Source organism: Drosophila takahashii, chromosome 3L, assembly GCF_030179915.1.
Source record: "Drosophila takahashii strain IR98-3 E-12201 chromosome 3L, DtakHiC1v2, whole genome shotgun sequence".
In the NCBI taxonomy this organism is placed as follows: domain Eukaryota; kingdom Metazoa; phylum Arthropoda; class Insecta; order Diptera; family Drosophilidae; genus Drosophila; species Drosophila takahashii.
In genome coordinates this window covers 29,345,140-29,362,183 of record NC_091680.1, presented here as the reverse complement: position 1 = coordinate 29,362,183, position 17,044 = coordinate 29,345,140, and the positions used below count along the sequence as shown (strand labels likewise).

Below are 17,044 nucleotides of genomic sequence, written 5' to 3'. Positions count from 1 at the left end.
CTTTGTGGAAGATCCTTCAAGAGAGAGATTCAGAAGGCTACTGGCAGGGATATGCAAAAGTAGCGAAGTAACTTATTATTATCCGATTCCACATTTGATTGATAATTAAATTAAAACTCGTCATATTTTGCATTGGCTGAAAGGAAATGAATAATTTTATAAGTACTTAAGCACATTATCGACTTTCAAGTAGAAACATAAACACACATTTAGGGTGTTCAATTGCGTTGCAAACTTTGTAAAGTGTAAAAGTGTATATCAATTCCAACAACAATTTCTATACAAAATAGTTTTAAAGGCCTACTTTTGAACATTTTTTTGTATAGAAATTGTTGTTGGAACTGCCTTACACTTTTACACTTTACAACGTTTGCAACGCAATTGAACACCCTAAATGTGTTCAACCCTAGTCAAAAGTATTTTCACAAATTTGAAGGTTAACTGTACTCATATTTTGAACTTATAATATAAACATTTTGGCACCTAAGGAAAGAGCACTTCAATTCCGTTTAAATGACACAAAAATTTTCTTAACCCATTAAGCACCCTTTGAAAAGTGGGCAAATTAGACAATTTTTTTCGAAAGTCAAATTTTTAACTTTATTTCTGGGGCTTAAAACAAAATTGTTTGGATGCAAAGTTGTTCCCCAATCAAAATTAATAACTGCAAAAAAAAAATTTCAAAGAAATAAATAAAACCTAAGCATTTGATCTACAAGACTGACTATTGATCGAAAATCATATTGATCGGAACACCAGTTTAAGTTTTTGAAATTCAAAACAAATTTTAAATTAAATTGCCCTTTTCCCCTCCCCCTTCCGCACAGCACTACCCCTCCCCCTCCACAGTTTACTTGGCTGTTGCTCTCTCGGCCATCGCTCTCTTGCCATCCGCTCTCTGGGTTTCGCTCTCTCGGCAGGCTCCCACAAAATGCAACGCAATAACTTAGGAAATCTAAATAAATTCGTTAAAAATACTTTAAAAAAATGTTAAAAACTTAAAAAATTAAACTTAAGCATTTGGGCCATAGAATAACCATTTACCAAAAAATCATCTCGATCGGAGCAGCGGTTTAGATTTTTTAAATCGAAAAGTTAATTTTAAATGTAGCCCCCAAAATTTGGGGGATATCGAAATTTCTTTTAGATTTCTAATTAGGCCCTTTCAAGGCCTAAAATTCTGCAAAATCAAAATTTCGAAATTCCAACCACTTTAGAAGTTAAGCTTAAGTAAATCTAATGATTTTTTGCTCTAAATAGGGATATTGGAGCTGTTTGGGGCCACTGGGGGGACATGACGGACCTTAGTGGGCGCCTACGCCCCCAATGGAATACTGTGAAAAAATTTGGCTGCTCTAGCTCTTATGGTTTAGGCTGTGGTCGTATCCCCCTAAAAATCGGTCTTTCATTTTATAATCTTTAGAGATTATTTATTTGGGTGAGTCCCATACTATAACAATCGTCAATGACAATAATTTCGTGTGGCTGGACTGGGTGGACTTATTTTGTATGAAATTTCTAAGGCCATGCTCTTAACCCTTAATATATGGCTTTTTTGTATCCTTAATCCATAAAAGAAAGAAAAAGTAAAAAATAATTAGTTTTAGTCTGTGCGCAACGGCTTTAAAGTTTATTACGCATTTTTCAGATTTATCTAGATGCCGTAGACTTAATTTTATATTTTGACAGTATTTTAAAAAGTATCTGAAGTCGTTGAGACAATTACAACCTAAAAATAACAATAATAACGAATAATCAAGGACTTTTAGAGTACAACATATAAATATTACGGTCTCTGAAAAATAAGAGTCAATATCGTTGTATCCTAAGCCAGCATTTCTCTGACGAACATTTTTATTGGCGGACGCAAAAGTAATAGTTAGTCTTCAAAATTGAAAAATAGAATCTCTATTTTATTGTGAGTCACAAAAAAAAAAATCGTGAGTCGGGGATCGAACTCGGTCATATTTGTTCGGAGACAAAAGCTCTACTGGCTAGGCTACGTCCAACTGATAATATTCATGAAATAAATTTCTACTTGACTCTTTTATTTAAGCGAAACCAAAAAGTTGACATGTTAAAATCTGACAAGAAATGAAATGGGGTAAATTCCTAGTTTTACACTTAATTTTTAGTGAAACTTTAGGGCCATTGCGCACCGCCTAAACGATGAAATAAAATTTTTCTGTTTTCGCATAAATTTATTGGACACAGAAACCTACCATTTAAGATGCTGAGCTCAGTTCACCTTAAAGAAGTCCACCCTAATGTCCATACAACAGATCCTAAGTTAAAATCTCCTGTCAAAATCTACCCACACCGTCAACTAAACTGTTATTTATGCTGGAAATATTATTCATATGTGCCTGATAAAGCGTAAAATCGCTACCAGCTGGTCCAGAAGTGAGTCTTCGTTTTCAAGTTTAACGGCTATGCAGCAGAAAGTATGGTTTGCAGCCACAATGACACCACCACCTCTATCGCACTGCATTCTGCTGAAGTCTATGTCCTTACGATAGCGCTAAAGTTAGGATGGGCTAGGTTTTTACCAATATGATTACATCATAATCACTATTGGATGTGTTCATGAAGACAGATTGGGTTTTGGTTTTCATTCCAGATATATTTTGAAAGAAAATTCTATGACGGCGAGGTGAATTTCCTGGAACTCTTGCCTTGGATGCCTGGCGGTAATCAGGGAGAGTGAAATCAGCAGCAGCAGCAACAGTCTTCTTCACTCCACAGCCGTAGGATTAAGAACCCTGCGCAGTAATTCCGCACGAATACGTATTGGCAGGTTGAGATCATCATCCCAAAGATCATATATGGTATTACAATCCAACGTTGGCAACTGTGTAGCAGAGAGCGATACTCCATTAAAATCGCTGAGCCATCCAGGTGTTAACGCGATGATATGGATGATCTCCCATAATGGGAGTCCCATAAACTGACGAGAGGGATAAGGGCGATGTTAAAAGCAAGCCACACACTGTCCAAGAACTCCTTTTACCGCTTGGTTGCCATTAATGATCCAAAACTGCTGCTGGGTGATCGCACGTGTAAGTTGCACTCCCCCATGCATAGGGTTGAGATGAGCGATTTTTAAGACGACTGTATGACGAAAATTAATCGATGAATGAGTAGTGGATGAACAGGTGTGGGCGTGTATAACCTTTCCCGCCCGTTCTTCGCAGATTGTGATCGGATCTGGAGATGTAGGAGTACCTTGGCCAATGACCTTCGGGTCTTGGCAACCAGTCTGGGCCGCTCCACCAGAGTTTATACTGCGCTAGCTGTAGTGGTGTTAGATCGCGCATTGCACAATCAGCAGGATTGTCCTGAGTGGCGTATGACCCCACTGTGGAGAAGAGCTGACCTCTTGAATAATGCCAATTCGATTTGCTACAGAAGTCTTCCACCTGCATGGATCTCCATATATCCAGTGAAGTACGATCATGGCGTCTGACCGGTAGCGCTGCGACACGCATCTGAGGAAGTTGTTGCTGGATCAATGAGGCGAGTTTGTTAGCCAGAACTTCTCCCGAGAGCTCCACTTATGGTCCATGGTATGGTGAGAGGCTTTTTTGGTGTTCTTGAAGGTAGGCACATACTGCACACGCGAGGGACGATCCATCAAAGAACATATGCAATTGAAGCAAGATCACCTTGCGTGTTACTTGAATGTGTTGAGCTTCTGGAAGCTGTTCGAGGTATCGCTGCTAACGCTCGGCCAAAGATTCTGTCATCCCAATCGAGTGCATTATAAGTGCCGTCAGTCATACGAAAACTCCATAAGTCCTTGAGGAGAATCTTTGACATGACTATCACGGCCGTTGAAAATCCTAATGGATTTGATGCTCCAATTCGGGACGTTACAATGGACAGTGATGGTGTGTGTCATGGATTCCGTCACTGGTCCAAAAACAATCCGGAAAAACGCCCACAAGCACGTCGATACTACCGGATTGGGAAAAATTTATCGGCGAGTTGCAATCCTTAAGGTGTCGATATTTCGATTTTGAAAGGTGCCCTGTAAATGTACGGAGAATAAATGCAGTGGATAAAAACGATGTGAACTGGGAACCTGAAATCGAGCTTAAGACAAACTTGGTACCGTTGTGAGAGAAATCGCCGATCCCTGTTATTTCCGCAGATATGGGGGTGTGTGAGAGACCCAGCGCCTGTACAACGCTTTCGTTGATAAGTGTTCCTTCCGAGCCATGGTCAATCAACGCTCTGGCCAAAACAGATTGTCCCGTTTGGTCGTTGACAGTTCGGTTTAGGGCCGTGGCGAGAATCGTGGTGGATGGATTTCGATGTGTGGCAACTGCGCTGAGGAGTTACGTCTCGTTAGAAGCCGTTGAGCTGGGTGCTAGGCTGTGCTGTTGAGACAAAACAGATAAACGGGATGCGGCGTTCTGTTGGGTGCTCTGCGCGCTTTGGACACCATTCGTTGGCTGTCGCGATAAGGCAAAGTTGCTATGTTCGGAAAATGGGTTTCGGTAAATGGGTAAAATTTTACCCAAACCCAAACGACCTGAAAATTTTGCGGTCAGGTTGGGTAGGTAATATTTTAAAAGAAAGCCTGACCTACTTGACCTGAAATTTGGTTTGGGTACCCAAATAACACATTTTGTATACCCATGCAGGGCTTATCCAAACTTTTGATTTTCGGGCTTGTCTATCTTTCTTAATGTTCCGATCGAGCTGCGTCAACCTGTTCCAAAAATCCTTCTGTCTCGAGTGCAATCCAGCAAACGGATCGGATGGGGAATACCCATAATTTATTGAATTTAAAACAACGCACTTGAAATCACAGCACATAGGGCCGTTTTCTCGTCCGTCCTGCAATGGAAGCTAATGGAAGGATAAATTTATCCCGGTGGCAAATTGGTTTTCGTTTTCTCGTCCGTCATTTAAAACTCCAAATAAAAGGCGCACTAATTTGAGACTATGTGGCAGCCCCACAACAGAAGAGTTAACTAATTGTCAAAAATTAATCGAAAAACTATCGAAAAATACCATAAAACAGTCATACTAACAGCTAATAATATAACCAAAATTTTAAACTAATAAAAAAACAATGTCGGCAGAAAAAAAGTTTCGCGATAAAAATTATACCGATGAACAGGAGACAATTCTTGTAGAACCGGTATCTTCGGAATCGCCTCCGGGAGAATGAATTCTCACATGCGTGCAATCTATGGCTCCAGTGACTTTCGGAAACTTGGCTATTGAAGATCTTCAATACGCGAGTACTTCATAAATTGTTTTGAAAAAGTCGTTATAGCAAAAGAAACTTCCTTAACAATCGCCAAGAGTTATAAGAAAACTGCCACTTGCGTATAATCTAAGAGGTGTTAACCCATGACTATATTGTCGTTTCCCTGTAATATTTGTTTTTGACTATATGGAATAAGTTCGGCCCGCTTTAGCAAATATTTAATATCTACACGAAAGTTTTCTGTTGTAGCGTGCCGAATGAATAAGTTTTAGGTAGCGTACTTATTTAGTTGCATCTAAAATCATTTTTCGTCCAAAAAGTTGATATCAGAACTTTTGTACGTTGAAGGTGCGATCGTCACTAGTTTTTTACCTCGTTTAGCAGTGTTTTTATTTGATATCAGAAGTTTTTGTTTGTTTAATTTTGCTCTCATAGGTGCTAATATAACCATTTAAATTTAAATTGGTCAATTGTATTTCAACGAATTAAGTTAAAAAGGCGTTGAAATATTTAAAGATACCTTTTAAACGAGGTATAGCACATGTCTGTACCTTTAGTAATGTAGAACTTACAAACTAACGAAATTGAGCTATTTTTAGCTTTTTTCCGGTAAAGTAGCGGCTTTTTCCAAAAGTCGTAGAAAAAAGATTCCTATATGGAACTCTTAAGTGCAAATTTACTGATTCCATGACCCTAAAATACAGTTCGGATACCCTCACACAAAATTCAATACTCAGGGAGCGTTAGTAGTTCGAGGTGGCAAAAGTGGCTATTTTCGTATAAAAATAACTTTTAAACGTGACTTTTTACAGTAATTTGTTATATACCAAAATTTAAGGAATCTTAGCCCTTGAGAGAGCAGTTTAAAGTTTTAAAGAAAATCGTTAGAGCCGTTTTTGAGAAAAATAAAAAAAAAACTAAAAAAAAAGTTTTAAAAAATTGTCTTTTGTTCATATCTTTTTAACTATTACATTTACACATATTGCATATGGGCACTTCCAAAATGTCGCTCGGGACATTTGCACACCTTTAAAGTTGAAAAAAAATTGTAAAACAATGGATTTTAATTTTAATTATGGGCTTTTCTTTTCACTCTTCCCAAGCTCTATTTTTGGTAAAAATCTTAATTTTGTACCACTTTTAGTTTTTAAGATATCGGTAAAAAACTGCCGTATTCGCTCGGGACAAAAATAGAAGTGGATTTCGGGGAAGTTCATACAACACCACAAATTAGCTAATTCTGATGGAATATTTGAATGCGATTTTTTTTAGAATGTTGTTCAAACATGTCGCTGTGAAATGCTTTTGGTTTTACCCAAAAATTCTTTCCGTTTTTTTTTTATGCAGTTTCAACCACATTCGCTCGGGACATGTCGCTCGGGACATTTTTTCCGACTGTTTTGTAAAGCGGATTTCTTTACCTCTATCTCTCAATTGCTGGATGTTTTGCTTTTAACTTAATAGTTTAGCATGTGAATGAAGCAAACAGTACAGAAAAATATCACATATTAGCATTCCTATAGGATAAATTTACAACAGAAGACAGGTCCAGAAAATAACAAAAAAATAGCCAAAAACTGATTTTTGCGTATATTGGTGGGGTTTGTCATAAAAATAATCAAACTATACTCCAAATTTGTAGCTAAGCTCAGTATCCAACTAATTAGAAACTAATATCGGGGCAAAATCATGTGGAAATATGTTTTATTCAAGTTTCAAGGTTTTTGGCTTGGTGGACTTTTTTTTGGAAGTGCCCATATAGAAGGCGTTTATAGCATTTAAAAATACCTTTCAAACGAGATGCAGCACAAGTCTGTAGCTTTAGAAGTTACGGCTTTCCGAATATTAGCTATTTATAGCTGTTTTCCCGCTAAACTAGCGAGTTTTTCCAAAAGTGGTAGAACAAAAGTTTTTTATATCGATGTGATGAACGTCATATCAAATTTTCAAATCTATCTCAAATCTCTATCTCCCAATTGCTGGATGTTTTGCTTTTAACTTAATAGTTTAGCATGTGAATAAGGCATTCAGTACAGAAAAATGTCACATATTAGCATTCCTATAGGATAAATTATCAACAGAAGACAGGTCCAAAAAATAACAAAAAAATAGCCAAAATCTAACTTTTGTGTATATTATTGGGGTTTGTCATAAAAATAATCAAACTATACTCCAAATTTTTAGTTTAGCTCAGGATCCAACTAATTAGAATCTAATATGGCGGCAAAATCATGTGGAAATATGTTTTTTTCAAGTTTTAAGTTTTTTGGCTTGGTGGACCTTTTGGTGGAAGTGCCCATATACAAAAAGGCCTCAGCCCGACATGGTATCATCGGAAAGGCTGCTCTTTTGGCTATAACCTTTTTCCTACATCAATTTGAAGTCAATTGCAAAGCCTTCGAGGAACGTTGCAATAGGTCAACATACTTTTTAAACTAGTCTAGCCCCAGTACTGTGGCAATAATACCAGTTTAAAAAAAAAATCGATGAAATACGAACTTAAGGAAACCATTGTTTTTCGGTAAGGTACATTTTTCTTATTAAGAAAAGGGCACTTAAAATTGTTTGTATGTTACCAATTTTTTTAGGTGTAAAAACGTGTTTGACACCTTTTTAATTTGTAACTTGACTTTACATTGTAAAAACACAATGCTGTGTGTTTAAGAAAGTTAGAGGGCATTCTGTTACCTGTAAAATGAGTATTTGATGTCCGAAATCGGTTTATCACAACCATTCATCAGTTTAGAAGCTACACTTTGTCAAAGATGAAAAATTTTGGAAAAAATTCAAACATGCTAGCATGGCTTCGTTAAAAATACACGCCTAAAACCCGTTAATAGTACGAAACTTACATTCGCTGTTAACGGTATAGGGTAAAAGAGATAATTTACATCAAATTTTATTGGACTCTTTGGACACTAATCTTTCGATCTATAGATTTGTTGTGGTATTTTTTCAAACATTTCTTTGCTATTAAATGTGCGGCTTTTTGACGCGGAGGTCCAAATTTTTGTAAGTTTTTCTTCCTGGGTTATTATTCTATTATTTCTTAAAAAGTTTGCGTTGTGAAAATCTTGTTTTGCCGCCCTTAACCTCTACTTATGCCCGTTTGCTCAGTTTGACTGCAATCTGGCTCATCGAGCTCTCGCTTACAGATTCGACCATGGGCCCAACCAATATTGCGACTATGACCAATATTTCTACCAACATGCAGAAGTTATAAGAAATAAAATATAGACCATGTCTTATCATAAGGTATCCTCTACTACTTTTACCACAAAAGGAATCTTCGAAGAAAACCACGAAGATTGAAGACCAACAAATATTTAGTAAGAGAAACGCGTTGGGCATGAAATTTGCCTTCAGAAAATAATTTTTTTAAAAATCTCGCGAGCGACCAATGCACTATGGGAAAAAAGTCTATTTTTTTGGCATAAACTCTAGTTTTAGAGATACAATTTAGAAATTTTGTATATATACTATTAAGATAAAGCTGTTATTTCGGTTTTTGTTGCTTTTTGAATCGGACCATTGCTTTCATCCACCGCCCACGCCGCATATTCAAATTAATTGGCAGGGATTTAAAAAAATTTGTATTTGTTTTGGTAAGACGGTAAAATAATTTTGGTTTACGTTAATTTTTAAAATTTGTCAAAAAAAAAAATTGCTGACATGTACAAGAAAAGTGAAATATTATCTAAGAGCAGATGCCAATTTTAGCTTTAACGTGGGTCCAGCTTCTTTATATTTGAGTCCTTTGCAGCCAGGATTTTCACTTGACTTGCCCCTTTCCATGAATTTAATTTTTAAGATTAATGAAAGCCACTTAGATTGTTTTTTTATTTAAAAAAATATTTTTTTTATGTTTATAAGTTGCTGTATTTAAGTAATTTTTTTGAAAAAACGTGCAAAAAATTGCAAAAATGATTAGTTTTGCGATATTAAGGATACATTTGGTAATAACTTTGCGTTTTTACCTTTTTGCAACTTTGTGCCATTTATAAGTTGTACACCACGGAACACAAACAAACTTGTTAGTTTTAAGCTAAAAAGATGCACATTTAAAACAGTTCACAGTTGGACAACAATCCATAATAATCAAAACATGTAATCTAAGATACATTTATAAATACCTTTGCTACGATTTGACATGATCAGAAATAATAAACCATTTTGTTGCTCCACAAAATAAGCACTGAAAGTTTGCAAAGATTTTTCACTAATTAGTGAAAAAGTCAATCGAAGAGCTGACTTTGTTCGCTTATCAACACTATAGTGTTGTTAGTAAAAAATCTTTGATAACTGTTCTTGGCTAATTAGGGTATGTAAATTCACAAAATATATTTAAAAAAAATAAATAAATAATAAAAATAATTTGTAAAATAAGTTGATTTTATGCCAAAAAAATTGACTTTTTTCCCATAGTGCAATGTCCAATAAATCGTTTCGAACACAATGAGACTATTTTCACTAATTTGACATTGACGGAAATTGGTTCGTAATTTATTCAACTGATGGCGCTTAAAGCTCAAGTTTTTAATGCAGCCTCTGGTGTTCTAAAAAACCTTCAGTAAACACTGCGCGCAATTTAATATATTACACAGGCCGACAAAATGTGATATGGTTCGGTGTCCAGGCCTGCCACCATTTTATTTCGATAAATGAAGCTTTTCTAAGCATACGTAAGTTGCCACTGTGCCTATAGTCCATCAGCTCTGGTACTTGCGGTATCTCTAATTTAAGAAAATAATAGTGGAGTGTAGGGTAAGGTGACGAACGATTCGTTTTTTGAACGTAACTTTTCTAGAAATCAATATTTTTCAAAAGTGTAAACGCAGAAAGTTGCTTACGTCTACTGAGCATATCCCTGTAAAATTTGGATTCGAAATTCTAACGCAGCGTTTGGCGTGAACCCTTCTTTTTTTGCACTTTCAAAAAATGTAGGGTAATGTGACGAACGATTTGTTCTTTAATGAAACTTCCCCAAAAATCAATATTTTTTAAATGTGTAAAAGCGGAAAGTTACTTACATTTACTGAGCATATTTCTGAAAAAATTGGATTCGAAATTTCAACGTAGCCAAATCCAACAGCGTTTGGCGTAAACCATCCTATTTACAAACAAAAAAAATACATTTTTTTATATATAATTTACGGAAAGGTTATTTTCGATAAGGAAAAGAAAGAAGTAATAAGATAATACCCCAACTTAAAAAAAAAAATGGTCAAAGTGCAATTTTTTTTAAAATTAAATTAAACTGACGTCAATATTAAAAACAACAATAAAACTGCAGCAGTAAATGTTATCTGGTATTCTTATATTTTTTTTTACAAATAACACTAGTTTACAAAATAATATTCTTGGTGTGCTTCCGAGCAATTGATAACAAATTCTGTTAGTGTTGGACCCCTAGATCACAAAAATAGCACTTATTATACCCGTTACTCGTAGAGTAAAAGGGTATATTAGATTCTTGCAAAAGTGTGTAACAGGTAGAAGGAAGCGTTTCCGACCCTATAAACTATATATATTCTTGATCAGGATCACCAGCCGAGTCGATCTAGCCATGTCCTTCTGTCCGTCTGTCCGTCTGTCTGTCCGTCTGTCTGTCTGTATGAACGCTGAGATCTCAGCAACTACAAAAGCTAGAAGGTTGAGATTTCCCACACATATTCTTGGGCTTCCTACGCAGCGCAAGTTTATTTTAGCCGAGCGCCACTCCCCCTCTAACGCCCACAATCGCCCACTAACGATTTTAAAATGGGTCCTGCGCCCACATCTTTAAAGATTTCCGAAAAGTAAAAATGCAATTTTGTTGTGTATATTTATACCTATCGAAATGTAGAAGACATTTTTCAAATCGGACCATTCATTAAAAAGTTACACGCAATCAAAATTTATATATCTATCTCCCTCGCACTCCCTTTAGCTGAGTTACGATTATTAGTCGGGACACCAACCCGAGTACAGCGTTCGCACTCCCTTTAGCTGAGTGACGGGTATTAGATAGTCGGGACACCAACCCGACTATAGCGTTCTCTCTTGTTTTTTTTCGGTTGGGCCAGTTTTAGTTTTATTTTAAAGTCAATAGATCAGAGCTTAACTTTGCCGTGCAGATCAATATGATTGGATGAGTAGTGGCATCGCAGAAGCTCGACAAAGATGAAAAATATATTTATATTTATTTAAAGCCTAAATTCCAAAGTGGTTAAAAATGTTGAATTTAACGAAGGCACAAACATATAAAATGTAAAATAAAGTCTAGATAATACAAAAAAGTACTTCAATCAAACTTGGTTTTAGTAGTCTTATTTTTGTCTTGTCGGTACCCTGCAGGAAACAGAATCAGTTTTGGATTATTAAAATACTAGTTGGGTCAAGAAGGTTAACTAGTTAAAGTTATGTCCATTTCCTTGTAACGAAGTGGTCCATTTTTCATATGCTTGTCGTCGGAAACAACTAGTCCGTTTGCTACTAGTTTTGCACTAGTGACTGTTAACCAATTTATGGTTGTTAGGGCAATACAAAATGTGATGCGTGTATGGCTCAATCAGTTAGTGTGTCTACAAATCCAAAGGTCCCGGGTTCAAGTCCTAGAGAGGGCGACTTGCCTCAAAAAAAGTAAGTTTGATTTAATTCCATTTAATTATCATTTACTGTATTTGATTACATAATATTTATCAGAAATTCTCTAATTGATTGGATACTAAATTAGGAGAGCGTCAAGTTAGGCATCGTCAAGTACTAGTGAAATTCAATCACTTGATGGTTTAGAGATTAATTTTTAGTTTTTTCGTTAAAATATTTTTTCAGTGTAGTTTAACAGCTGTAACCGTAAATTGGTTAACAGTAACTAGTGCAAAACTAGAAGCAAATGGACTAATTGTTTCCGACGACAAGCATCTGAAAAATGGACCACCTCGTTATATTAATGGTCCAAAACTGATTCCGTTTCCTGCAGGGTTCTATTACATGTTGCCCCAAGCTCGTCTTTCCTAAACTATTATTAAGACATGATGTGATTTGACTGTGTTGTTCTGGCGATAACACGGATGTGGCTTATAAGCCACATGAGTGTCGTTCATATCCAAGTCTCCGGTCATTAAGCCGCACTCCGGTTGTGCTTCGATGGCTGCAAAATCGCGTCCGCACTGACCAAGGAATGTTATGCCAAACGTATCCCAGATGTTAATACCGAAATAAAAACGTTGCGTCAGACCTGGTACTATCAGAAATTCCAGGTCCTTGGTAACTCCTTCCAATTCCACCGATAGAGTTATTGCTCTGACTACTCGAGTTTCGCCGCCACTAGCTGTGCGCACACATTCTTCGCTTAGCGTCCTACCGGTTCCTTAAGAATGCTTCCGCTCCTCTGCCAATATAATTCGAACTAGCGCCTGTATCCACTAACGCTATTATTATTTCCGTCGACTTTGGTTTTGGCAAAGAAACGGTTATCGCTTTGTACGCTTTGAACCGTGTCTACTACTTTCTGCTTGAGCTTGCGATATTCTGCTGCTTCTGGATCTTCCGTTGGTCCCGTGTCCTATTGTCTTTATATTCTGGGCCAGTTCATATTCCCTTGTTAGGAGTCTTAAAATTCCCGAGGCAGTCAGATGAAGTAAGCGCGGCAATTTGAGCCGTCAGGAGGCACGGGACGTGTTTGCCAGAAAACGCGACGCTGACAGCCGGAGTAGTCAGGACAGTCAACCAAGATACGCGAGCAGAAGTATACGTGCGACAAGTTACCAAGAGACCAAGAATACAAGTGCGAGGATTTAATCGAGTGCGTGGCCGTGAGAGTACACGGCCGAGTGCTCTACACCCAGATCAAGATACCAGAGTCAAGGCGCTAGGACAAGGCTGAGACTGCAACGGTGAGCTCTGCAGGACGCAGAGATTGGATCAGGACGAGATCAGGACGAGTTACCGGCAAGGTGAGAGCGGATAAAGAGTTTGTACCAGGCGTCGGGGTTACGGTGGACTGGCGACAGGGCTGAATCCTCGTATTTGACCTGTCGGGCCATTCGTTTCTCAGGCTAGAGCCAGACCGACTCCTGGTAGTCTGGGGACACAGGTGGTCTCACGATTATTCTGGAGTTGGAGCCCGAATGGAAGGTTGTGCAGACTTTTTTTTCGTCTTATAATCCGGGTGAAACTGGAGGGAAGCCGTTGAGGAACGACGCCGCAGGAGTCGACGAGGAGCAACAGCCGGAAGAAACCAATTCCAGCGAACAGAAAAAATAAAGTTTTCAGATTTGCCTCAATCGAATATCTCGCATTTTCTTGGGTCACGGGCAGTCACGAACACACAATATCTCTGAGCTAGTCGCGTCGTTTACGTAGCGATCAATCAGTTAAAATCGGTTCGTTACACCCTCTCTCGTTGTTTTAGGCTCTTATGGGGAGAGAATGGTTGTCTTTACGGGAATGTGACTACACTGGTCCGCCCGGTTGAACCGGTATGGCCTGTCGGATTCCGCGGAAAAGCCGCTGGGTGAGCGTCTGCATCAATTCCTATCCTCTCACAGGAGCGACAATTTAGTAAAGCAGGGATTTTTTTCGGATGTCATGATATGGATATGATGCTCTGCCGCATTTAAAGAAATCTAGTTCGTAAAGCGAGCCTCGGCATCCTTGCCATTTTGCCACCGTAACAATTTCATATCAAATTTGGGACGATATTAATTTATGCAGCATTGATATTTCGAAAATATCAACCTGACCCCTTTGCAGTCAAACACTCTACTAGCTGCGCCAGGGGAGCATCACATGAGGCGCTGAATGAATATTATTGAGTAAAAAAAAAATAAAAAGACGCAAAGAACTTCCGCCTCGACGTGGGACTGAACACACACTTCCGACTATACGCTTACATAACATACAATCCGCACGCTTTAGTCCCCTAGGCTACCGATTAGGGCAATTCCTAAAAATTTTTGATATTTTATCATATCAGTGTTATATGATTTCATATAAATTATAAATATTTTTTCCAACAAATAATATGAAATAAGATTAAAATAATAAATTATTTTATGTTAGAATGATATGACAAAACTTGATCTTAAAAAAGATCAAAATAACCAACACTTATCAATTCGATATTGTCATATTTTTTTCTGTGTAGCTAGTTTTGCAATCTGAAATGCAAATGCAAATTATGCATATCGGATACATAGTTGCTAAAGGATTAATTTTGTTTTTGTTGCCGTTCCATCAACTCCTTGATCTTCATGTGGTCCCTCCCGGAGGAAGAAAGGGCACGTTGCATTTCCCTGGTTAACGAGTACTAGTCGAAGTCGTAGTCGTCCGTTTGTTCTTCCATCAGCTGTCAATACTGGCAGCTGGCAGCTTCTACCACAAAGAAAAAAAAATTGATATGAAATTGCACTCAAGTTAACATTATTTCATATCAAATTTGGGCCGATATTAATTAATGCAACGTTGATATTTCGAACATATCAAGTTGATATTTCCGAGAATATGAAGTTGATATTTTTATACCCTTGTAGAGGGTATTATAATTTCAGTCAGATGTTTGCAACGCAGTGAAGGAGACGTTTCCGACCACATAAAGTATATATATTCTTGATCAGCATCAATAGCCGAGTCCATCTAGCCATGTCCGTCTGTCCGTCGGGACAGAGGGTATTATAATTTTAGTCAGATGTTTGCAACGCAGTGAAGGAGACGTTTCGAACCACATAAAGTATATATATTCTTGATCAGCACCAAAAGCCGAGTCTATCTAGCCATGTCCGTCTGTGTGTCTGTCCGTCTGTGCGTTTCTATGCGTTTCTCTCTCAGTTTTAAAGCTATCGCGATGAAACTTTCCCGAAAGTCTTATTTCTATTGCAGGTAGCCGGATCGGACCACTATATCTTAAGGCTCCCATAGGAACATTCAAACAAATATAAGAAAATTCATTGTAACTTTGTAGGAAGTAGGCGTTTCGATTCTTGACAACTTAAAAACAAAATTTAAAAAGAAACGGTTAATCTGGAATCCCTGGAACTGCACCGAGTGAGCATTAAACTATAGGTATTTACTTTATCTGCAAGGGTATATAAGCCTCGGCTGGCCGAAGGTAGCTTCCTTTCTTGTCATTTCTAAATTCATGAATATTAAAATAATTTTATTTTAAAAATTATTAAATAATTATTTTAAAATATTTTATTTTAGGTTTTATGCAAAAAAACATTGAAGCTATAATTTTTTGTCATTATTTTTTCGATGTTTCCTATGGGATATAGATATAGTTGTCCGATCCGGTTGGTTCGGACTTAATACTACCAGCAATAGAAAGATACCTTTTGGGAATGTTTCATCCCGATAGCTTCACAACGGATGTACGGACGGACAGACGGACGGACAGATGGACTTGGCTAGATCGGATCGTCTAGTGATGCTGGTCAAGAATATATATACTTTATGGTCGGAAACGTATCTTTAACTGCCTTGCCAACTTCTGACTGAAGTTGGAAATCGATCGGTTGAGCCGATTAGAAATGCCGAAGATCAAACCGTAATATAGAGAAAAACGCACTTAAACGTGTAACATGTAACAGCTAGATAACTTAAAAAAGTCGTTTTGCGGTGATCACTTCGGTAAACTTTACGGATTTTTCATTCTGTTTTTACTTTACGTTTAAAAACAGAAAAAAGCCCGCCCTCTGAGAAGTTATTCTTACATTTTTCAACTTTAGATATTTTTTTAACAGACCAAAATCAAAAAGTATTATACCTCGTAGAGTAAAATGGTATATTGTATTCGTGCAAAAGTATCCCTGCAGGAAACGGAATCAGTTTTGGACCATTAATATACTAGTTGGGTCAAGAAGGTTAACTAGTTAAAGTTATGTCCATTTCCTTGTAACGAAGTGGTCCATTTTTCATGTGCTTGTCGTCAGAAACAACTAGTCCATTTGCTACTAGTTTTGCACTAGTTACTGTTAACCAATTTACGGTTACAGCTGTTAAACTACACTGAAAAAAATATTTTCACGAAAAAACTAAAATTAATCTCTAAACCATCAAGTGATTGGATTTCACTAGTACTTGACGATGCCTAACTTGACGCTCTCCTAATTTAGTATCCAATTATTAGGCGCGGTCCTTAGAGAATTTCTGATAATTATTATGTAATCAAATACAGTAAATGATAATTAAATGGAATTAAAACAAACTTACATTTTTTGAGGCAAGTCGCCCTCTCTAGAAATTGAACCCGGGACCTTTGGATTGTAGACACACTAACTGATGCCCTAACAAGGTTTATGAATTTTAGTGTGACATAATTAAAAAACAGTGATTTTTCACATATATATTGCCTCAGACAGATTAAACAAAGTTTAAAAAAAAACTAAAGCATAACCTAGCAAACAAAAAACAAAAAAAAGTGTACAGAGACTGGGGAATGAACCGAGGACCTCGAGTGTTTGATTTATTTAGTGCTAAATTTCCCAAGACATTTACGCTCTAGGCTATATTTTTGGATCAAATGTGTTTCATTTGCAACTAGTTAAATTCCAGTTGCATTTTAACTAGACCCTAACATGTATTTGTTCTACCAGTTACATATTTTTAAGGTTTTTTTTTGTCAGAAAGGTACTAGTCCAAGACAAGTTTCTTTTTTACTAGTTTTGTATTAATAATTTTTTCGACTAGCAAAAATTTTCTAGACCCTGTGTAGTCCAAATGCATTCAGACAAATTCCGGTTGCTTTATTTTAGTTGTATTACTAGTTGTTTTTCAGACTAGTTCGCATTTTTCCTGCAGGGATGTAACAGGTAGAAGGAAGCGTTTCCTACCCCATAA

The 17,044-nt window shown here is 37.1% G+C and overlaps 1 protein-coding gene across 3 annotated transcripts; it reads right to left on the bottom strand.

The window, feature by feature from the left end:
• Positions 1-2,478: 2,478 nt before the first annotated feature.
• On the bottom strand, positions 2,479-4,599 carry LOC138913067 (uncharacterized). 3 transcript variants are annotated; one of them, XM_070215347.1, is made up of 4 exons: positions 4,085-4,599; positions 3,173-4,030; positions 3,011-3,111; positions 2,479-2,947 (listed from the first exon to the last, which is right to left on the bottom strand). In XM_070215347.1, exons 2-4 carry the CDS (start codon positions 3,486-3,488, stop codon positions 2,735-2,737), a joined length of 630 nt encoding a protein of 209 aa, XP_070071448.1. In that variant the 5' UTR covers positions 3,489-4,030; positions 4,085-4,599; the 3' UTR covers positions 2,479-2,734. The 3 variants fall into 3 exon arrangements, with proteins under 3 accessions (XP_070071448.1, XP_070071449.1, XP_070071447.1); XM_070215348.1 differs by having other exon boundaries at positions 4,108-4,599; XM_070215346.1 differs by having other exon boundaries at positions 4,115-4,597.
• Between the last annotated feature and the right edge of the window lie 12,445 nt (positions 4,600-17,044).